Raw genomic sequence first — 24,140 nt, 5'->3', positions numbered from 1 at the left:
GGTCTGGTCTACAGTTAAATTTTTAGATTGGCATAGCTCAGAGATATGTGAAATTCACACTTCTGAGTGCTATAGCTATGGTGACCTAACCCCTGGTGTAGATGCAACTAGATCAATAGAAGAATTCTTCCATCAGCCTTGCTACCACCACTCGGGGAGGTGGATACCTAAAGCAATGGAAAAACCCCTTCTGTCACTGTGGGCTGCATCTATACTATGGGGTTATGGTGGCATAATAGCAGTACTATAGACCACTGTAGTCCCTGTAGCATAGATGAGCCTTAGGAGTGTCCACATGAGGGAGCTATTGCAGAATAGCGATTCCAGCCAGATTCCCTATGTAGACAAGTCCTTATTCAGATAGTTGCAAATTCTTTCACGTTTTTTTTATGCAGCTCTATAAAAGGTAAACACATGGACTCAGAAGTGCTAATATTCAGTCAACTTTTTTCTTAATGTTGGAAATGTAGATCTTTTTCTACATATGAACATCTTATGCTTTATATCACTTTGTAAAGTAATTTGAGTGTAATTCAAAAGCACTATAGAAGTGCTTGTTACTGCTATGCAGGTCTAATGCCAGACAGACTCTCGCCTATAGCTGGTGCCTGGTAGTGTCTGCTATAGGTTCGAGACACTTCCATAATCCCTTGTTTTGAGTTGCATAAAGCATAAGCTTTAGTTTTGGGCCTGACATTTTCTGTAGTTGACGTTGGCCTTTATTTTTGTAAATGTTTGAAGAAAAAATGGTTAGCTGTTCTGGATTTTGTTTTAGTTTTGGAAGGGTGAAAAGTCTCTCATTTTTAAGTATAGCAAGTTGCTTTCTGACTCTTATATAATGAACTGCCCAATATAGTAGTACCAGATTTTCAGAATGGCTATTCAGATCCTTTTTTATTTACAGAAAAACAAATTCTAACGTTTTAGAAACTCATGTTTTGCACAGTTAATGTTTAATATTAGGCATTCCAATTTATTTTACTACTGACAGTGTCTTCATAGTTTATATCTCACCTCATACAGATTTCAGTGCAGAAACAGATTCAGGATTGAAAGCTGTTTGAACTTTAGAATGAACACTTTCTGAGTTTGGGATCACCACAGAGAGAAAGTGCCTTTCAAATTCCTCTAATCTAAATAGCCTCCAGAATTTTTCTTTGGGGTGGCAGGAGGCAAGATGATCAGATTAAAATGCAAAAAACTTACATTATGTAACATTAAGGTTATAAAATTAGAAGTCTGAAGTCAGAAATGCAAAAGTTGTGGCTTAACATGAAACCAGAACACTATTCTCATGGGCATGTGCATTTTGTGATAATACTGTTTCAAAATAAAATTTATTAAATACAAAAACTTTTTTACAATCTTAGATACACGTGTAATATCTGTAATATTGCTATGCTTTATTCTAGAGTACTATGGTATCAGCGCCTTTTAGTAGAATAAAAATGCTATAATTCACACTTATTTGCTTATAAAGTTGCCACTTCTGTTTCTGGATGTACGTTAGTATTCTCAGTTATGACTCTGCAGTGGTACTTGACTCTATAATTTGAAACGTCAAATAATTACCTTTGTGACACATAGCACTTGGTCATAAATACATGATAACTTAAGTAAAAAAAGGGCTAGTATTTAAGAGGTAACACGTCTTAAAGTGAAATTGATTTAGAAATGTTCCTTCACTGCTATGTTCCTTGGTCTGTTGTAGATGTAGAAATGGTATCTTTTTAAGATTAGTAAAATGATTCTAAATTAGGTTTTCTCTTGATAGAGGAAAATGTTAGAGGAGCTTTAATATTTATCTTTGCTTTTTTTTTTTTTTTTTAAAAGATGTAAGGGAAACTTTATTGGGATAAAACGCTTCTTCCTCTTTGAGATTGATATTTTTTCTCCAACACCTGTAATCTGGGTAGGTTTCCTGTACTCAGCCAGTTTCCCTGAATACTTGAGTTCAAGTGATGTCTAATTTCAGCAATCTTATTGTCTTGTTTCTATTGAATCTGATACATATTTAATAATTTCAGAGGTCGCAGCAGTGGCAAAGGGCCACCTCAGCCTACAGTAAGTACATATTTCATTGTTTCTCATAGTACTATGTTGCTTTGCATGGAAATTTAATATCTAACAACTTGAAAATTTCAACTCTTGTTTCAGGAAAACAAACTTAAATCTCTAATATTTTGGGTCATTGTAGATAGGTAATTTGAGAATAGCAGACAGTAAACTGTCTTAATTGTCAAATATCTCTTGGTTTTAATACCTTTGTGGATATTCTAGCCATTTTCACAGACACTGTTAGAAAACATTTGATCAAACATTGAGTGACTCTCTTGAAATTTAGGGCCTTGCATTCATTTAATTCTAGTAGTCTCCCAAACAAAGCACTTACCTATAAAATATAGATCTGTGGCTGTGTAACTCTGTTTTCTGTATATTCTTGGCAACTGCATCATACACGTGCATAGTAGTACCTATATAGGTGTTACTCATGGCAATGGCTACATATTCATTCCTATTTGAGGCCTGTAATGTTAGTCCCTCCCTTAAGTGGAGAAGTCTAAAGCTAGTTCAAGACATCACTGGGTTGAACAAAAGTAGCAAATGTTTTAGCACTATTGATAAGGTTGGTCTAATTTCTCTCTTAAACTGGGAGTTTAGTTTTGGTTATTACAAGTTCCGTACAGCTCTGAAAAATGTTCTACAAATTAGCATAGTTATATAGTTCTACACATTTGGAGTTCTAGTGAAACAAAAATTATGTTAAACTTTGCCTCAGACACCTTTTGGTAAGCCCTTCCCTAAAAGCATGTATGTGTACAACTTTGATATGGTGCGGGTTTTGAGGGCAATTCAATTGTTTAATTTTTTTGTAGGGGGAGAGGGTGACTTGAAATGGCTAAGGTTATACCTAGTGCATCATTTTTACAGATAGAAAAGTGTCTTTATAGTAACAGTAAAGCACACAATTTCCCCTTGTCCCTTCAAACTTCATATACTTTGTCTGAGAGGCTAAAGCTAAACAAACTGTTTTGTGTTTGATGTCTTTAAATCACCCACACTAACAAATATTGAAGTATGAACCTCTAAAGATGGTTTCTAAGAACAATGGGTGATGTCATAAAACATATACTTCAATACATCGGCATAACTGGATTAAACTCAACAGTTTGACACATCCTAAAAGAGATGCAGTCAGTTGACAAGCTCAAAATATGATGGGGTATTCATCTGTTTCAGCATCTGTTGGCTCACAAGAATGAAGCTGGCAGGGAAAGAGGAGAGATGTCGCACCATGCGCACATTCTCATCACTTAACGTATGCAAGTGCAAATCCAATAAATCTAGCATCATGCTTGATATTTGGTGGGGTTGCCTAGCTTAGGATCTTAGATTTTGATACGATTGTAAATCTAGTCTTGGTTTATTTAGAATATGTTCTGTCGTCGTCTTGGGAATTTATAATTTGATGCTTTTAACTGCTGCTAATATGACTGGGGTTGGTTGACCAGATATCCCGATTTTATAGGGACAGTCCTGATATTCGGGGCTTTTACTTATATAGGCGCCTATTACGCCCCACCCCGTCCTGATTTTTCACACTTTCTATCTGGTCACCCTAAACCTGGGTCTGTTAGCTAGTCCCTGAAATGGAGGGGGGAGAGAAGGTATATCAACAGGCTTTTAGCTAAAGCAGCTCTCTTTCTTGGATGGCAGTTGAGGTATTTGCACCAACAGCCTGTAGTCTTAAACTGGAGGGCAATGATAGCAAGGCATGTTTGGGAGGGGTTTGAGGTTTTTTGGATGATGGAGAGGCTTGATTCCTTTGTTGGCATTGAGTCAACTAGTGACCTGTGAATTAATGAATTTTGTGTTTTACCCTTGTCTACAGGAGTATGTAGTTCACATGAAGCTGGGGTGTAAATCTGCCCCATGCTAGCCTGCCTCACACGAACAGTTTCTTGGTGCACTTTGATCTACCCTGCTTTGAAAAAGGAGTAGATCAGAGTGCACTGAGGCACTGTTAGTGCATGTCAGCAGTGTGCAGCAGGCTAGTAGATTCACACTCCAGGTTGTTGCTAACTAAATTTATGTTGGCAAGCCCTGAGCAAGGTATTTGATCCACATGCTCTTACAAACTGGTATGTTCAGTTTTGTAGTAATTGAAGCTGGCAGTCCTTCCATAACCTCATTTGAATTGTTGTGGTGAATAGTTCTGCTTTTTTGCTTTCTGATACAAGCTTTTTATCTTTCAGATTTCTTTTGATGGCATCTATGCAAACATGAGAATGGTTCACATACTTACATCAGTTGTTGTAAGTTGTCATGACAGGAGAGTAAACATCTCTAGAGATGTTGATACAGAATTAATTATAAAATATTAAACTAACCGCAGCTTAATTGAGAGCCTTTAAATTAGCACAGCGGATAGCTTGTGCCAAGATTTAACCATTAAGAACCACAGTGGTGACTATCTGTTTCTTTTTAGTTTAGAAAGTTGCAAGTTGCTTGTGATGGGTATAGTATGTTTCTTCCCACAACCCTACTTCTTTTGACTTTGCCATCTTAGGATAGATTTTGAATGAGTGAAATAAATGGCAGTTTAAAAATCATTAAGTCTGTCTATAGCACACCAAAAAAGTTATGTTTTGAGGAAAATGCTGACATGGTGAAAATAAGAAGTGAATCACCCAGGCAGTCCCACATTCTTGCTGCTAGATACTTTGGGTAAGCTTTCAGCCTCCGCCCTCCCCTTGCATGTATACGTGCGCACACTTTGCTCTTGCAAAAACTTGCATGTGCACTTGAACAATTGTAAACATTTATGGCACACAAGTGTTGAACTGACAACTTCAGACCCCATTAGGACAAACTTGAGTGCACACAGGTGTTTGCATCTGCAAAGCATAGGTGCGTGTTTGTGAATGTATGGAAATGGTGATTGGGTAGAGGCCTGGCTGAAAATTGAGCCCTTCACATTAAATACATAAAGACACAAGTGTAGAAAAAAGCACTCAAATGTCACTTGACAGTCTTTATGCCAGAGTGAGAGAACTTCTTTGATTTTTTTCGTCTTACATTTTAGGGATCCAAATGTGAAGTACAGGTGAAAAACGGAGGTATATATGAAGGAGTTTTTAAAACCTACAGTCCTAAGGTAACTTTTTGTTTTTGTTTTTGTTTTCTTTCTGATCAGTTTTCTACAAAGCTCACTGATTTACTACTCGTTAGTATAGTAAAGCAAATAATTCTTAATAAGTTTATTCAGATCTAGCCTGTCTCAGTTTGGGAATTGCCCACAAGCAGCTTCATTTTGAAGTTCTTCACTATGGGAAATATGCCTAATACTTGTTGCAAATCTTGTTGTGTAGGTTGTTAACAAGTAATTAATTGTTCAATTGTCACAATATTTATTATTAAATTAAATATTTAGATTCAAAGTCACTTGTATTTTTAATGTTAGTGTGATTTAGTGCTTGATGCTGCTCATCGAAAACCTGAAGAATCCAGTCTGGGGCCAAAACGGGAAGACATATTAGAGAGTATCTTGTTCAAGTCTTCAGATTTTGTTATGGTGCAGTTTAAAGATATGGATACCAATTATGCAAGGAGAGGTACGTTTCTGTATTTTAAATGGCTTTTTAAAATTGGGTATAGCTTTACATCATAAAGGTAAACATTTTAAATCTTGATGCTTTGGGTTAGGCTCTGAAAACCAAATGTAAGCACCTGAATAAGACTCTTCAGAAATGCTGAGCACCTGTAGATCTCATTGAAGTCAATAGGAGGTGCAGGTGCTCTGCACCTTTTTGAAATCAGTCCACTTTTATTTAGGTGCTTAAAAATATAATATGTATGTTGAAGCCTAACTTTAGGCGCTCAGATTTAAAAATTTGGCTAAACATTGCCAGTAATTTTATGTTGTCTGAAAAGTTAACTTCCAGAAGTATTAACAAATGTGATGTTACTGGTTCTCTAGAAAATGAAGTAATTTATTCACAGAAATTGCTAGATTTTCTTACAAATGTGGATGGTTTGTTTGCATTTGTTTTAGTAGGCACTTTAATGTTACATGAGAATCCATGAATTCATAAATACTTTAAAATGTATTGCATTCTTCCAGAAGTAATGTGGTCTTTGAAGTCCTCTTAGTCAAAAATTAGGATTTGTCTCTGAACATGCTTGCTTAGAAAGCATTCTCTTTTCAAAATCCTAAGAACTGCTGCAAACAAGTGGAGAGTAAAAAGCTCAAATTATGAGTTTTTTCTTAGGAAGAACCCATCTCTGTATATAAATAACTCACTTTTATTTCTTATCAACTGCATACAGCTTTATAGTTCAGATTTTAAAAAATATAAAAGAATCCAGCTGGACCTGAGACAAAAATGACCTTAATATTTCAAGCCATGGTTTTGTCTGTAACTGCCAGAAATGGTTAATAATATTATAGAATATCAGGCACCTGACAGCTAGTCACAGACTTTTTGTGTCTTTTTCTTTCTTCTCTTTCTACTGTGCAGCCTCCAAGACTTTAGATATTTTTTGGTGTCTACGATGTTCACAGGTCAGGCAGCTCTGCTTCTTTTGAAGGGTTTTTCTCTGTTTATAGCAAATCTCTAAGGTCTCCTTTGTTTGCTTAACGAGTCCTCACTTTGCTGGACCACAAAAGAAGAAAGGCAGTCTATTCCTTCTTGTGCAGTGAAACAAAACTACAAGTGCACCACCTGCAGAGCTTGTACATTGGCAGGCCTCAGCGGGTATCACTGGTAGGTTAGATGTGTTTGCCACAACTGCCTGGGATTTATTGCTGAAGAGACCACCCAGACATGGGATTTCTACGCATCTGTGATGTAGAAGAGACATAACAGGAGGATCTGCTTTAATGCCCTCTGACCTACCATGTTAATCCTAAGAATAGAGGCTTGCTGATTCCAGGCTTTTGAAAGACCCTACCTTTTTAGGGGAAGGTACACGGTCCAAGCACATGGGGCAGTGAAGTACAGAACTTTAAGTGCAAGTTCTTCCAGATGAGTGTAGAGTGCCCTTAGCATAAATGAGAGTTGGGCCCTCAGGCTAATAATTCAGACCCTTGCAGCAAGCAGAGTGGTGTAGATTCTGTTACTTCTCTTCCTCCTGATCTCCTGCCAGGTATCTTTCATTGATAGGAAGTATTTGAGGAGGAGCAGCTGCCTCAGACTACAAGGTCACCTGCTACATGTGGTTATTGGATAGAATCTCTTCTGAGAATAAAGAAACTTTGGAAATACTAGATTCAACTACTTTGAGATCAGAGTTTACCTCTGAGAACTTGGACGAACCTATAGAGATTTGGAGCAAGGTAGATCAGAGATGGCTGCAATGCATGATGATCTGTAGTGGAATATTCATATCCTCTCCATGGTGTCTTAAGAGGAATAGTACCAGGATGGTATTTGTAGGAGTAAGTGAACCTTCTGATCACACTTGCAAATTTGAAAGAAATAGTAAACTCCTTTGAGAAATAAGTAGATGAATAATAAACATAGACTCCCAGGGAGTAATGCATGCTTATGGACATACAGGAATTGTAGGCCATCTGTTTTTAAAAAATAACTTAAGGTTTTTCTTGGTTTGTAGTGTCAGACAGGCACCTGCAGTTCACAGTGAAAGCTAAAGGTTAGTGTTATAGGAGTTTCTTGGCGCAGCTATGCTCCCCTTTAGTATTGTACTGGAAATGTATCCATTGTAGAGCCTAGTTAATTTTGACAACACTATGTGTGATATAAAACACAGCCAACTAAATTCTGTAGATTTCAAAAGAACATGTCCAGAAGCCAACAAAGTTTTTTAAAGCTCTGCCTAGCTCTTGAACTCTCTGCTGTGAAGTAATTAGTTAGTGGACAGTCTGGCCAGAGTGAAAGGGAGCTCAGTTTTTAAAGAAATGGCCCTTTCATTCAGGTGACATCTCTGCTATGTTGCAGGACAGGCTCAGCTGGCAGTCTTTGCATGTAGCGGAGTAGTGTCTAAAAAAATGTTCAGGGTCTAATAGCACTCCCCAGAAAGCTTCAGACAAATGTTCCCTTCATGAGGTCTTAGTTCTAAAATTCTGTAGCTGTATCCTGATTCGGTAAAAGCCAGTCTCCTCTTCAATCCTGTGGATTTTTACCTCTGTACATGCATATTCTGTTCTGCTTCTGTGGAGTTTTGTAATCTGGAAGTGCAGTTAAACAATGGTTCTGAGCCTTAGAGTAGCCCCAAAGACCATGGTCCACAGAACTGAGAACGGTGAAGAGAATTTTGATATTATCCCTAAATCTGCTATGTCATAACCAATCATCCCACAGAAGATTCTTCCTGTCAAAGTGGATAGGACAGAAACTGTCTCAACTCTAAGCTGATATTGGAGGTGGAAGAATGGGACAGCTCAGTCCATTTCTGGTCATATTCAAGGCTTTCTACAGGAGCCATGCAGGTTTCTTGCCTGGAAATGGGGAATCTTTAGTGAAAGAGCCAGCTGAAATTATCACCTTGGCTGAATGGTGTGGCAGATGTGGTGTTTGATAAGTGGAGTCTTTAGGGCCTAGACAGGTAACAAAAGCTAGAGTGCAAGTAGGCTTACCATATTCTCTTTTTCCGTCTACAGGGTTCTTTCCAATTTATTGGTAAAAGTCCGTCTGCTCCACTGGCAAATAACAATTTCCTTTCCCTACTCATTTTTCCCTGTGATGCCAATAGATCATTTGTTAAAACAACTCTTTTCTAGTACATTACTAGTGCCCAATAATTCTAGTGTCTGGCATATTCTAATATACCATGGCAGCTAGGGGAAATGATTGAGTCTCAGACTGTGCAGTTGAGAGGAATGCTTACAGACTACAGAAATTTTGAAGTAGGGAAGAAAGGTAAGAGGTTGGTTGCAGTGGGCTCATTACCAATTTATTTTTAAAAAGTCTGTATGAGCTCATGTTGGCTTCTATGCCCATGTGGACTCCCGTTGGCTACAGTAGAACTCTGTAGGTGAAAGGGTTGGTGCCAACGCATCCCATTGCAGGATTAGGGCCTTATTCTGTGTGGGTAGCTTGATGAATAAAGCTGACTGGGCAGCTCAAGACAGTCAGGCTGCTTCCCTTTTTAGCTTCTGTAAATGAATATGCACAAGGAAATAAATATGAAGCTATTTGTACTTATTCATAGCCTTTGTCACAAGTACCTGCCAAGTATGGGTACAGGTTGTGCTTGTAGAATCCAAAGGCTGAAAATCCAGCCCTTAATATGCAAAACAGAACTTCAGTAATAGGTGACCATTAGGCAACTCTCTATTCCTAAATACTTAGATAGCAGACTACAGAGTACTTAGATTCAGACCAGGCTCATGTACACTTTTCAGCAGCTTCCCACTACCTTGCATTTATGGATCAGCAGAGTGAGTCTCTTCCAGCATTTCTTGTAGTCCTAAAAGCTGTCTTGATTTAAAATGCCAGCTTGCAGTGCCAGCTCTCATGTTTTAAATTGGAACAAGGCTCAGATGTGGCTGATTGGCTTCCCTCTTAAGAGAAAGTAATTCAAGAGGGTGGGTTCTGCTACTCCAACTGCAGGATTCTGAAGTGTTTTGTTTACAGTACTTCGACAGTGCTGTAAATCCGAGCTAGTACCACCAGTTTAAAATATAAAAAAGCAAAGGGAAATAGCTATTAAGTTCTTTTGGGGGAGTGTAATGGTGGAGGTGGCATCCTTCCAGACCAACTGTGTCAGCAGGGGAATGGCAGTAGGCATAATATGAACAAAGGAAAGAAATGTAACTGTGCAGTGGTGGTAGCTTGTTTTGATGCTCTGGGACCGCAGGTTGCCGAAGGGGAAAACATGTTTGGCGTCTGCCATATCTTTGCTTCCTTCAATGACACTTTTGTCCATGTAACTGATCTCTCTGGCAAGGAACCCGTCTGCCAAGTGGCTGGTGGTATTCAGGTGAAGGCCGACAGAGACGAGTCTTTGCTCTATGCTGCTACGTTGGTAGCCAAGGATGTTGCCCAGCTGTGCAAGGAGCTGGGCATCACTGCCCTTCACATCAAGCTGTGAGTTACAGGTGGAGATGGGACCAAGACTCCTGGACCTGGTGCCCAGTCGGCCCTCGGAGCTCTCGCTCGTTCTGGAATGAAGATTGGGCGCATTGAGGATGTCACCCCCATCCCCTCTGACAGCACTCGCAGAAAGGGTGGTCGCCAGGGTCGTCGTCTGTAAACCGTGGCAGGCTTTTGTTTCATCATTAAATCTCTTCCCTCTCCCCGCCCCGCCCCCCCAAAAAAGTCAGTAATAGGCAGGGACAATACACAGCAGAGTTGTTACTCTTAAAACATTTAAGCTAAAACCACAATTTACTTCAAGCAAAAGCAAACTTGGTTTCAGTTTGAGAAGTAATTTGAACATCAGTGGACTATAAAGCACACTGGTTTAGTAAAATCTGAACCTCCCGGTCATGCTTATGGGGCAATAATTAGAATATGCATCTAACAACTTAGAACCTACTTATTCATGAAAACAAGAGCAAATGAAACATTTCATGCTAATCTCCCTAGTCACTCTCTAGCCCTGACAAGCTTGTCTCTAACTTGTTCAAGAACATATTAATCTGAAGCTTCTCAGAACATGTGTATATATATCTCTTATCTTTGCATACCATACAATTTTGCCATGTAGAGAAAGGAATGCCATTGAGATTCTTTACTGCTCAGTTGCAGGATTCAAAACAGGAAAGAAAAGCATTTGAATGCTAAAACTCTAGTGCCCTGGTGAGGATTCTGTGTCCTCATCAGGTCAGAGAGGTAGCATGGGACTAGCCAGGAACTGTTACATCTCCAGCTGTTACTGGCTTCACTTGCCTAAATCCACTCATTACTTAATCTCTTTGCCTCAGTCTTAACAGGTATAAAATGGGATTGATTGTGGACTTGTCTTTCTCTCTCTCACTCGCTCTCACTCACTCTCTCACTCAAAGTGTCATGGGAATAGTTCATGAAGTGCTTTGGTGATATGAAGTGCCATATACAATAGATGCTAAGCATGTTTCACAGTCCTGTTGGTTACCATGCTGCAGATTGACATTTGTAGCAGCACTCCATGTATTCGACTGTCTTCCATGTTAACACTCATCAAAAAATAAGAGCACTTTTTTGTTTTAGGAATTCTTTGCTTTTCTCTCGTTTTCCAGAATGTTCAGTTGCTCATTAACTTTGCTAACTCACTTCTTGTTTGTTTTTTACCTCAGTGTCCTGTGTGTACTTATTTAGCTTTTAGATTACTGCTTCATGTTCTCCATGTGGCTTTCTAAATTAACCTAAGCTATCAAAATTGTCAGATTGCCTTCAGTGAAGTAAGTGAACGTGGCATATTATTGGGATTCTTCTGCAAGGAGTCACATGAGCTTCAATTGTCTGTCTGTGTGTCTGTCTTTCTCTCTCTCTCTCTCTCTCTCTCATATAAAGTTTGTTCGGAGGCTGCACATGAGATTGGAGTCATGTGACTAGAAGTCAGGTTTTTTTCAGTATGGGTTTGCCTTAAGAGTAACTGTATTTTTCGCATTTGAGATCCATCCTGATGGTGAAGCTTGTGGAGCCATGCTCTGTAACTTGATGAAAATGTGTCCAACGTGAGGCATTGGTGAAAACAGTGCCTCTGCATTGCTTCATAATAGTACTGGATTCTGATATTAATCATCTTGATAAGGATGACTATACACAACTATATGTTACTGTTTTTAAACACTTACAAATTATGTAATTTGTAGATTAGAGGCTGCTGCTAGTTCTGTAAACTTCATCAGACAGCATACTTTTTCCCTTTAACCTTTGTAGCTTTTTATAGAGCTCAATTGAATGTTTTTTGTCTCCCTCCACCCCCAATATCTAAGACAAAGAGTGGGTGGGCAAGATAGATAAAATATCATTCAGGTAGTATTTATTCACATTGTAAGTAGCGTACTTCAGCATTGTCTCTTGAGGCCACTTCGTAGAAACTAGAAGACTCAATAACATGCAAAAAGTTATAAATCCCTCTCTACCTGGTTACTGTCTTACCTGATACTCACCATATTCTGTGGGGAATGACTTTTCCAGTTGCTGCTGTGGTGCAGTTTGAAACTGGGTTTCCCTCTTGGATAAACAATGACTCCAAGAGTGAGTTTGGAGACCACTCAATGTCTTGATCTGAGACGATACATTTTGTACTCCATACAAATGTAGGAGCCATTGAGTTCATTAGGTTGCTGCTTTGCCATATAGGTAAATATAGTCATCCCAAGAGAATGTGCTTTTTTTAAAAACAGACATGTTCTCTTGTTACCATTTAACTTTGGCTTGATGTAACACTTACATTTTATTTTGTATTTAATAGTGATAAACATTGAAAGTTATTTTTTTATATACTCTACAAGTAGAAAGTAATGAGGTCATCTTTTTTTCTTGGTGCTGTTTAGATGCTTTTTCAGAACTCTTCACCCTGAAGATTTGTAGAATAGTCTGAGATGCTTTTAGAAGGCAGAATCGGGGGGATAGAGGGAGCTGTGAATGGAGGGACGTGTTTATTAAAATTTGAATGAGACGTATGGCTGTCATATTTTTCGAAGATAAAGGATTCATAATGATTTATGATCATGACTTAATAAATGAAGTTTAACCATGTCTGAATTTAACCATGTAATGTGAAACACTTGAAAAATTGAACGTGTATTTTTATCTGATTTTCAATTTTTTTTTTCTCTTTCCATATCTATTGTAGTTCCTTCAGAAACAGGTAACTTTTTTTAACGGTCACTCTGTTTTTCTGCATCTTGCCTTTTCATAATGTTCTTGTTTCCATAATATGTAATGGAAATTTAATGCCTCTGCTCGCACATTTATGGCACTATAAAACATGCATGCATAATTTCACAGAATCATTTTTAGAAAATTTTACTTTTTTTTGTTCTGAGCCTTGTAGAAAATTGATTTTTAGCTCTTGCATTTTATTTGCTTGCAGTATGCAAAATATTGTCTCAAAACTGCAAAGTGGTATGGTACTAAATAAATTGCTCTGCTCCAGAACAGCTTTCAAGTAGCCCAAGTGCCTTTACAGGCACAACCTAGGTGGCAGTAACAGGTTAAAGTATAACCTCACTAAAAAGTGCCGGCCTTCAAGGAGGAAGGTGCTATCATTGCTTTCATTGGCAGACTCTGCAATGACATTTTACAAGCTGACTTGATACTAATTTTTCACATAACAAGCCCTAAAAGTGACGTGCCCCCGTCAGGGTATTTTCCTCTCATGTGGTTTCTTTTTCTTTAATGGGTCTTTCATGTTCGGGGAAACTTTCATATTAAGCTAATATAATTCAGTTGTCTTATCTTTATACACATTCCTTAATTTTTATACCGTATTTGCTAATTAACAAAGCTGTTTATGCTTAAATGCTTAATCCTTCACAAGTATCCTATTTGGTCTTGCTATGCCATATATGACCTCAGTATGTATTTTATAAGACATAATGCTGAATGTTGTTATGGAATAATTGCCGCAACAAATTGTGGCGATCTAAGCACAGAATTTGACTGTGAAACTGGATAAAGTTGGAATAAGAGTTAGGCTGTGTTGACAGCCTTAATTAAAACATGCCTTCAGTGATTGCAGATGAAATGTAACAGATTAGTGGCCAAGTAAATCTCTTATATAAATGTAAACTCTTCTCACAATGGCTTCAGTGTGCGTTCCTCTTCAGTACAATTTCAGACACTGCCAAAATAAATTAAAGCTGCATTCTTCCACTTCAGGGACAATCTATTGGCTTGGTTCCTACCCTTTCCTAAAATCTTAGGAGAAACCCAGATTTTACTGTCAAAATGACTGCTTGTTTCCATCTGTATATTTTGTAATGAAAAGTATATAGTTCTGATTCAAAACTAGACTGAAAGTCATTTACAAAATGAAAAAATGGGTTTATAAAGTAATTCCTTTTTTAAAAATGCATTTAAGAATCTGCAGGCAGCTTTGAGCTTGTTTAGTTCATAAATATTAAAGCTTGGCTGTCTTAATTCTGAATGGCATCATTTTTAATAAAGTATTTAAATGTACTCTTACAGTCTGGTTTGAATAGAACATAAATGAGCCTGCAAATAAAAGTTCATGATCCAATTACTGATTGGAGTAGCTCAGTACACCTACCTAGTGGTATGTTCATAATACAGTTTCATATGTTTCTAGTTCTCTAGTTTTATAGTTGTTGTATGTGCGTAGAGAGTTTTTGAATTTTATGTAATTTGGGTAAGTTGCTATTTAAACAAGCTTCTTCTAGAAAAATGTGTTTTCAGCAGCTTCACATTGTAATACTGGTATATTAAGCTAATGGATAATTCCAAGCATTGCAGGGCTTTTTTATGGAGAGACTGTAAAGGTGTGAACACGGGTGTCAAGTAATCATTCAAATGGAAGAAACTGAGATTGAGTCAAAGAGGGGAGGTATAATTTAAGACACATCTTAGACATTCTGGGCTTAGGGGTGAGTAAATCTGCACAATGTTTTTTGGTGTCTGTAATATGTTAGAGTATAGTTGTATTCAACAGCATTTTTGTTTCAAGTAGTACGTTAAAAACATCAGTGAATATTTTTATCTCTTAGAACAATGATGTTACTGTCTTGAAGCAATAGTGTATATGATTAAAGGCATATTCCTACTTAATGTTAATGCTCTTTGATTTTTCTTAAATCAAAGGCAACAACAACTCTTTCCTGATGCCTACCTTTCAGTTTTCAGTGTTAGCTGACACTTAGCTGAAATTAAGTAATTGCATCATAACTAAAACATATTTTGTATACAAGTGTACACGATTCAGAAACAGAAGTCTTAACACATCCTAGTTTTGAATTTATTCTCAATATATTAACTCTGACAGTTTTGGATCATGCTAGTGTACTTTACTTATAATGCATTTACATTTGGTTATTCCTCAAACATCTGTGTGTATTGTGTTTTCCTTTGTTTAACCAAATGTGCATCTCGATTGTAGATGCTTTTACTGATTCAGCCATTGGTGTTAAAGTAAATGGTGAACACAAAGAGAAGGACCTTGAACCATGGGATGGAGGCGAGACCACTACCACTGAGGAGCTTGAGGCTTTAGAGACAGATGTTGTAAGTAAAATTTATTATACATTGAAATTTTTCTAGAAAACAGGTTGTTTTGCCCCATGGTGTCCCTTAATTTCAATCTAGAATGGAATTTTAGTTTAAGCTAAACTGTTTAAGTAGCATGGCTGTGTAGTGTAAACATGTATTGTCATGAAAATTCATCATTTGCCAATGGATATCACAGTTTCTCCTACAATTTTAAAAGGAATAACTGAATCTCGGACACCACTGTGGTGGTGGTTAATTGAAGTGCCGAAACACTGTCTCTGAGGGTCCTGAATTACTTGATGGAGACTGGTCTTGAATGAGTTTCTACATCTATTACGTTGTCTTGATTTGCTGTGTATGGTATAGTGACTAGTTCTATGCTATAATGCATCCTTTTACTAAAGGACACAAAGTTCTTAATATGTAAGAATAAGAAGAAATTAGCATTGTAGATTAGAGGAGACTAACAATAATGGTTCAAGAAATCTTTGTTCTGTAATGTTGCGGAGATCACTTACCTTATGAACACTAATATTCAAATAGGTCCTGTTCTTTCTATATATCCACCTTATTGGGTCATCGACTATTAAATATTTATAAAAATATTGTAGTAAACATACTGTATGTTTTGTAAAAGTAACAAAATCTTAGTAAAGCTGTTACTGTGGCACACAACACTTCACTAAGAAATGTGGAGATTATGTTGCTTTTGTGTGAGATCAAGGAGGATGTCCTGTTAGATACTTGTGTTGATAGTGCATTTGAAAAGTTCCGGTACTTGCCACAGGGAGGAACACTATTCCATATTTCAGAAATGGATGCATCTGATTGCCACTTTCTGCAAAGGAATCGAAGCTTTTGGCTAATGTAAGCCAGTACATAATATAGTGCCAAATGGGAATGACAAGACACTAGCGGCAATACTGGGTTTTGAGGGTAAAATATGTGTTAGATACTGTGTTGGGTTTATAATTTCACTATCTGATTGGTAAATCCAGGAGTAAGGGCAAAAGTTTAAAATTTCTGGCAAGAGCCATAAATTTTAGGGAAATGTTTCCAGTGTCATTTTGAAAAATAAACCTCATTTTCTTCTAGTCTAATGGATGGGATCCTAATGACATGTTTCGTTACAATGAAGAAAATTATGGCATAGTGTCAACTTATGACAGCAGTTTATCTTCATATACGTAAGTTCCAAAATATTTTGTTCTTAGATTTGTATTAATATTCAGGTTATAAATTTAGATGCAGAATTTGTACCTACTTTCTGAAGTGATAAATGCAAATGATACACACTGTAACTTTGTACTATTGGGGCAAATTTCAGTAGCGTTGTGATCTCCCTGTGCCAGGTCACAATGTCACTCACTCAAATTTGGCTTGTGTGCCCTTCCATCATGGCAGAGGGATGGGTGGACCAAATTTTAATGAGTGGTGTTGCAATGTGGCACCCAGGGTTGCAGTACTACTCAAATTTGGTTTTGGGGTGGGGTGGGGTGTGGTTTTGTTTTTTTTAAATGGTACTTCAACTGACTGCAACTTTTAAGAAACTGTCCCCTCAATCTTTGAACCAGAAAAAACTCACAACTTTCTTAGCCTTATTTAACAAAACTTTGACCCTGTTGCTGTAACCCTTCTGTACTTTTTTGAACTTTAAATATCTCTCTTGTGTCTGTCTCCCCTATAGATAGCTATGGGAGCAGACGAAAAAAGTAAAGATGGCTTTAAATCTCAAGGGAAAAATTCATTGTTTCCCAGTCATTGCAAGAGCAACACAAGCAAAATTGGCTCTGTATTTCTTCCACTAAATTGTAGGGGATTTTAGTTGGAGGAGGAGGAAGAAGGCTTGCTTTCTTTGAACATGCTAAATTCCTGTTGTTTGAATGTGGTTTTAAAAAAAAAAAGTCTCTGACAAAGGATTCATTGTCTGATTCTGTTGTTCCTGAGTTTGAATACTTATTTTATGTTTGCAGCTGTTCTTCAACAACTTCATAAACTACTTACATGCCAACAAACATCTTTGATTGATTTTTGTGCTGGTAAACTGTTGTATATCAAGGTGGTAGGCACCTCGGTAATGCCTAACATAGGTAGGCAATTGTGTGTTGGCTCTCACCTTCATTTCACTTTTACTGGTCCTCTCCTTGATACAGACTGTGAAAACGCACTTTCTCTACCCCTTCTCAGGTTGCCATCAATAGTGCTGCATGGACAGGCATTTTTTCATATAGAAGTTATGTTCATATTTTTAAAATGTCTGCTGGATTTCCACATCCATTTGACAAGCTTGTTTTGTCTAGAGCAGAGGTTCCCAAACTTTTTTTTATTGCATACCCCCTTCCAGACCTACCAGCTGACCATGTATCCCATCCCTTCTCATCACTGATACTTTGTGTGTTCTTCTTAACACTACCTGTCTTTAGCCATCTGTCCATATTTCACTGTTACAAACAGATATAGTTATAGTGCAACATATACAACTGAAAATACCCCTGACTAGGTTCTGAGCTCAGGTAGAATGGACAGTTGCTGGGCAACTGAACCCGCGCTGTACGGTGATTGGAAGTGAGGGCTCTGTACCTCAGTGTATCTGTGTTCTCATTGGTACATCTTGATGTAAATTAACTACCATATTTTATATAATAAATTCCCATAGTTTTAAAGCTCTAAGTAGCCTATTATGAAAATGCAATAAATAAAATAATTAATAGAGGAAATCCACCATTACACAATTTCTCCTGTGTACCCCCCAGAGATGTCTTGTGTACTTCCTGGGGTACTTCCTGGCATGCATCCGACGAAGTGGGTATTCACCCATGAAAGCTTATGCTCCAATACGTCTGTTAGTCTATAAGGTGCCACAGGACTCTTAGATGCTTTTACAGATCCAGACTAACACGGCTACACCTGATTCCTGGGTTAAGTGTACCGTAGTTTGGGAACCCCTGCTCTAGAGAGAGTGCCATGATATTTGAGAGCTGAAATTATCTGATGGGAGGACCAATTCCTTGTGGTCTAGGTGTTTAAGTCTTACTCCTTTTGTCAAGAATTTAAAAAAAGTTGTTGTGGCCTAAAGGTAGTATTTTGTGTTCTGTTTGTAGCAGCAGCTCCATTTGAGCTCTGTCATTGATGGTCTTTGGATTAAGTGCTGTGTGAGCTGTTACGTTAATTTTAGCTCTGCTTGAAATTGGAAAGCAGGATTTCACTCAGCATTTTAGTGACTGGAAGGGGAGAGATGTTAAATGATTTAGTGTCTGTTGCAGAAGTGTCAAGTTCTTCTTAGAGCAGTGTCCCTGTGGGTGCTCCGCTTCAGGGGCACCTGCACCTTTGATGGAGATGTTTGGTAGCTGTGCCTGTTTGACCTGTGAATGCGCCAAGGCTATCTGGGGCTGTGTGAGCAAAGCCCCTTTGGCCTGAGATGGAGTCTACTGTGTGCCTGTTCTGTAATATTTAGCTTTTTCTCAAATAGTTACTTACCTTATAGTGTTACAGTTGGTGGAACAATTCTTCTCTTCGTTTTATCAAAAAAACCAAACACCCCGCTCCCCCCTTTTTTATTCATAGAGGTAGTTGTATAGTTAAGAGATTTCTCCTTTTAGGGGTTAAATTTTTGCCAGTTTTGCTCAGGAATGCTAGGCTTCCCGTGATTTAAAAGTTGCCTCTCCTGTCGTGAGGCTATTCTGATGAAGCTGTCATGCTTCCCCCACCTCCTATGACTGATGACTTCAGGCAGTTTCAGAACCTGATGATGTGGATTGCTGACATGCAGACTCTCTTGGAGAAGGTTGAGGAGTCCCACCATAAACGCCTAGATATTTTACACACTTCCACATCTATGAAAATTGCCATTCCAGTCAAGGACGTTCTTGTGGAGCCCGCTCAGATGGTTTGGCAAAGCCCTGCTGCCACATTGCCTATGTTCGAGGGAGGATAAAAATATGTTCCAGCGAAACAATCAGACTTCCTGTTTTTTCACCCAGCTCTGAATTCCCTAGTAGTGGAGGCTGTTCATGAACGAGGCAGACAGCATAACTTGAAGCCCACCCTGTTCAGCAGGGACCCACCACAGGCTCAATCTTTTTGGTTGTAAATCTTATGCTTCAGCCACGCTTCAGGATAGCAAACCGTCCAGCACTCGTGGGAAAATGCGACTATTTCACTTAATATAATTGAATGTCTTATAAGTTAGCATCTACCAGAAGAATATCGGGGCCAGTTTAAATCCATTCTACAAGCTCAGTTCCTGGCAAAGATGTAACTCCAGGCCTCCTTGCAGGTGGCAGTACTGCAGCATGGTCCCTCTCCACTGCAGGGGTCATGAGAAGAGTGTCTTGGGTACAGCGGCCGGGCTTTACAAGAGAGGTTCGGAGTATTGTCGAAGACCTACCGTTTGATGCTTGCAAGCTCTTTCTGGACTTGACAAATACATCTCTTCACACTTTAAAGGACTCGAGCCATGCTGCAATCCCTAGGGATTTACGTTCCTATAAAGAAAAGGAGATTTAGTAGGTCTCAGGTAGCCCAAAGAACACGCCCAGACCCGTATTCAATGTATATTAAACCCTCTGAACCCCCAGCAAAGAAATTAAGATACCCAAGAAACCTCCTTCAGCTACATCTTCTCATCCTTCTGTGTCCTCCAAGCGACAGTTTTGGTGGGTTGGTAGAGAGTCTCAACAATTTCAACTGACAGGTTCTTACAGCTGCAGCTTCTTGCCTCCTTTCCTCCTTTCAGATGCCTCCTTTCTCATTTTCAGGATGCATGGGAGCATATAATGATGGACAAATGGGCCCTGGAAGTTTATAACATATGGTTACACTGTCTGTTTCAAATCTCTCTCCCCCCTCTTCAGGGACCTCTCTTATGATCACTTGCTAGAGCAGCAGGTGACCTCTCTTCTACATTTAGGAGCAAATAGAACCAGTTCCTGTGCAACACAGGGGAAGAGTATTCTGTTCAGAGTACTTCCTGATTCCAAAAAAGAATGCAGGGTGGAGGCCAATTTTAGACCTCAGGTCTCTAAACAAATATGTAAAGCAACAGAAATTGCAGCAATAATTCCTTCATTAGTAGTAGGAGATTGGATTGCAACTCTAGACCTACAAGATGCATATTTTCATGTCACCATTTACCCTTCACACAAGTGGTTTTTGTTTTCTAAAAAACGAGAGCTACCAATACACGATACGCCCTTTTGGCCTATCTTCAGCACTGAGGGTATTTTCAAAGATTCTGTCCGTGATTACCACTCACCTACGTTGTTTGGGTATAATCATTTTCCCATACATGGGTGATTGGTTGATCAGGGCAGATTGTGTTGGGAAGTGTTAACATGAGTAAAGATCATGTGTTCTCGGTTTCCCAGCCTGCGCCTTCAAATCAACCTAGAAAAGTCCATTTTGATTCTACTACAGAGTCTAGGAGCTTCCCTGGATGCAGTGACAGGCAGTGCTTACCCACTGCCAGTACTAGCCTGTTGGGGGTCCTAAGCAGGAATATTTTTTGGCCCTCCCAAACATATTAATAATGAATTGGGGGTTCCCTTGAGCGGCTTGGGGCCCTCAGCAATTGCTTAGTCTGCTTATGCCTAGCGCTGGCTCTCAGCTTACCTACTGTCCAGCGGATTTTTCTCCCTAGTCAATCTCATCTCAAAGATTCAGGGCAGTGCTAGGTAACAGTAAGAGATTGTATTCAGCTGCTGAGACATGTCTGTATGCATCTTTGTAGTGCAGCATCCCAGACTACACTTCTGAGATCTACAGGGATGGCTTTGAACGATTTACAAACCAAGAGAACACAGTCTAGACCTGTTACTGTCTGTTCTACAGTGGGTTCTATGATCAGTCCACTGGGATAAGGACCAAAATCTGCACAGGTGTTCCATTCTTGCAGATTCCCCCTACTGTAGCGATAACATCAGATGCTTCACTTTTGGGTTGGAGGGCACATCTGGGACCTCACAAGGTACAGGGAAAGTGGTCATTACAAGAATAGCTTCTCCATATCAATCTTGGAATTGATAGCCATCAAAAATGTTTGCCTACGCTGTCTACTATTAATCAAATTGAAATCAGTAAAGATAATGCCAGAAAATGTAGTATGCATGTATTAAATCAACCATCAGGGAGGCACATGTTCCCTCATCTCTCTGTGCTGAAGTGATAAAACTCTGGAATTTGTGCATAGCCAACCCCAGTCATCTCAGCTTTTTACAGGCCAGGTATTCAGAACACCATGGCAGACAACCTCACCACATGTTTCTTCCTAAATTATGAATGGGAACTAAACTTGAGTCCTCCACGTGATATTCATAGCCTAGGAGTTCCTGGAGGTTGATCTGTTTGCTATGGCAGCCAGTGCAAAATGCATCAGGTATTGCTCTGGAGGGGGGCTCGATCCCCAATCCATCAGAGACATGTTCCTCATTTCATGGGTGAAAGCACTTCTGTATGCATATCTACTAACACTGCTACTGTTAAAGGTTCTCAACGAGATAAGATTGAGCCATAGTCCTATTGATTGCACCAATGTGTCCAAGAAGGATCTGGTATCGCTACTGATCGCATCTCGCCCTTTTTGGAAGCTTCTGATCAGTCCTCACCTACTGACCCAGAATGCTGGTCCAGCACTTCACTCCAATCCTACAGGTTTTGAGGCTCTGGGCATGGTTCCTCAATGGTTCTTGGGAATAGAGATATTTGGTTTGTCAGAGGTACAACACGTTTGATTAACTAGTAGAAAAGAATCTACAAGAAATACTTACCCCCAGAAATGGTAGCCATATTATCTTTGGTATAACAGTCGTCAGATTTCTCTAACTGGCTCTCCTCTTCCCAGGGTATTGGATTACCTATTGGAACTGAAAACATGGGGTCTTTCTATGAATTCCATTAGGGTTCAATTAGCAGCATATAACCGCTTTTCACACACCCATAGGGTTTTTTTCATGCTTTGCTTACCTAACTGTGGCAAGATTCCTAAGAGGTTTATCGAATATCTCCCCACAAATCAGAGATCCTACTCCGATCTGGGACTTGAGCCTAGTACTTAATTGCCTTATGAAACACCCTTTTGAGCCACTAGCTACGTGTTCTTTATTAGATTTGTCAATGGGAGCAGTCACTTCTGCCCAAAAGGTGGGAAGACTGGGGGTCTTAATGACAGTCGAGCCGCCTTTTATGATATTCACTGGAGAGAAAGCGTTGTCATGGGCACATCCAAGATTTTTACCAAAGGTGTCCTCAGAATTTCATGGTAATCAGGCCATTCATTTCCCAGTTTTCCCCCCAAAATCACACTCGAGTACTCCAGAAGCCATATTCCATACCCTAACTGTCAGGAAGGCATAGCTTTCTGTCTTGATAGGACTAAACCATTTAGAAGATCTCCTAAACTACATGTATCCATTGCAGACAGACAAGGGTTCAGTAATTTCAAAACGGAAGTTATCAAAGTTGGTCTTTGCTTGCATTAAGATTTGTTTTGATAAAACTCATGTTCAGCCCCCTTTGAGAATGATAGCACATTCCACAAGACCACTACCTAATTCTATAGCCTCACTTACGGAGGTACGAATTGCAGACATCTGTAGAGGAGCAACTTGGTCATCTTCATACTTTTTCTAATAAATACACTTCATACCAGCGGCAAAATCAAATGCTGCTGTAGGCAATGCAGTTATCTCTCTTGTATCTGGCTCTGCTCTGAACCTCATGCCTCCTTAACTGGGGGTATTGCTCAGGAGTCATCTGAAAAGCAGCCACAGGGACACCGCTGAAAGGAAGCAGAGGTTACTCATCTTTCAGAGAACTCTAGTTACTGCACGATATGTGTTCCTGTGGCTGGTCCACTACCCAACCTCAGTCTCCCTTGTTCTTCTTTGCGGTGGAGAAGGAACTGAGTGTGGTTTGCTCGTACAGCCGTAGATAGCTTGGGCACGGGGCACAAGGATGTGTGGGGCACCTACGTGGTCCAAATGGGCAGTTACCAGAAATCTCTGATTAAAGGAACAGAGCACAGGTGCCCTGAAGTGGAGCCACCCACAGGGGGGACACATCTTTAAGAACGCCAGTTACAGCGCAAGGAGAGTAACTTCTCCTTTAGAAATATTGTGGTCCAGTGCCTGGGACTCAGGAAACCTGGGTTGTATTCCTGGCTCTGCCACTGACCTGGTGTATGATCTACATAAGTTACTATAGCTGTCTGTGCCTGTATCCTCTCTCACCTTCTGTTTTATTTGTTTACACTGCGGGATCTTTGGGATAGGAACTGTTACTCATTATATGTCTGTACAGTGCTCAGAACAGTTGGAGCCCCTCAGTTGGAGTCTCTAAGTGCTACTGATACAAACATGAATTTGTATTTAATTTATCTGTTTCTGGCATCCTTAAATGAATTAAGGACTGGTGGGTGTCTTGAGAGAGCCTGATAGGGCTGCTGCCTTTTTTGGAGCTTAGTGAGTAAACTTGGTTTGCCAACCTGAAAATGAGGGAAAGGAAATGATCTCATGCTTCTAAAGAAGATATTTCAGGTGCCAGAATAACCAAAACAAAGCACTACCCTACCACAGTTTATAAAATGACCTGACAGTATCATTTTCTAAAAAAAAATAAAATGGGAATTAGAATAGGCTGTTTTCTTTTTTTTTGTTTCTTGAATAAAACAAATTGCAGGTTAAGGCTGCTTGGACAGTCCACAGCTTGCCTTGTTCTGCCATTTCAGTGGTCTTCTAACTGTTACATATGTGCTAGAAGTGGGCAAAACTTTTAACCAAAACTTGTCTTGGCAAAAAATGTGGATTCGGTATCACCAAAACATTTAGCTAATTTTTGCCATTTTCACCAAATTGTTTTTTTTTGGGGTGGGGTGGGGTGGGGACTGGGGGGAGTAAAAACATTTTGTTTCTATTTTTTTCCAATTCAAAGTAACTTTCTGTTTTGAACATTTCAACTTTATTTTTAAAAATATGCAAAATCAAAATGAAGTATTTAGTTGCAGATTGAACTTGTTTTGATCAA

General features: G+C 39.1%; 1 protein-coding gene across 10 annotated transcripts in view; it reads left to right on the top strand.

Annotated features, from left to right (window-relative positions):
• ATXN2 (ataxin 2) overlaps positions 1-24,140 on the top strand; it is a 69,996-nt gene that overhangs the window by 9,722 nt on the left and 36,134 nt on the right. For 8 of the 10 annotated variants that reach the window (XM_084649546.1, XM_084649544.1, XM_084649543.1 and 5 more), the window contains exons 2-8: positions 2,028-2,064; positions 4,257-4,316; positions 5,087-5,158; positions 5,465-5,615; positions 12,751-12,765; positions 15,013-15,137; positions 16,218-16,309. In XM_084649546.1, the coding sequence (XP_084505672.1) occupies positions 2,028-2,064; positions 4,257-4,316; positions 5,087-5,158; positions 5,465-5,615; positions 12,751-12,765; positions 15,013-15,137; positions 16,218-16,309 (552 nt within the window). Of the gene's footprint in view, positions 1-1,890; positions 1,913-2,027; positions 2,065-4,256; positions 4,317-5,086; positions 5,159-5,464; positions 5,616-12,750; positions 12,766-14,299; positions 14,504-15,012; positions 15,138-16,217; positions 16,310-24,140 lie in introns of those variants that run through there. The other 2 variants (XM_084649545.1, XM_084649539.1) reach the window with 2 other exon arrangements.

This window comes from Lepidochelys olivacea, assembly GCF_965140295.1.
Source record: "Lepidochelys olivacea isolate rLepOli2 genome assembly, chromosome: 15".
Classification (NCBI taxonomy): domain Eukaryota; kingdom Metazoa; phylum Chordata; order Testudines; family Cheloniidae; genus Lepidochelys; species Lepidochelys olivacea.
This window is presented reverse-complemented; position numbering and strand designations above follow the sequence as displayed.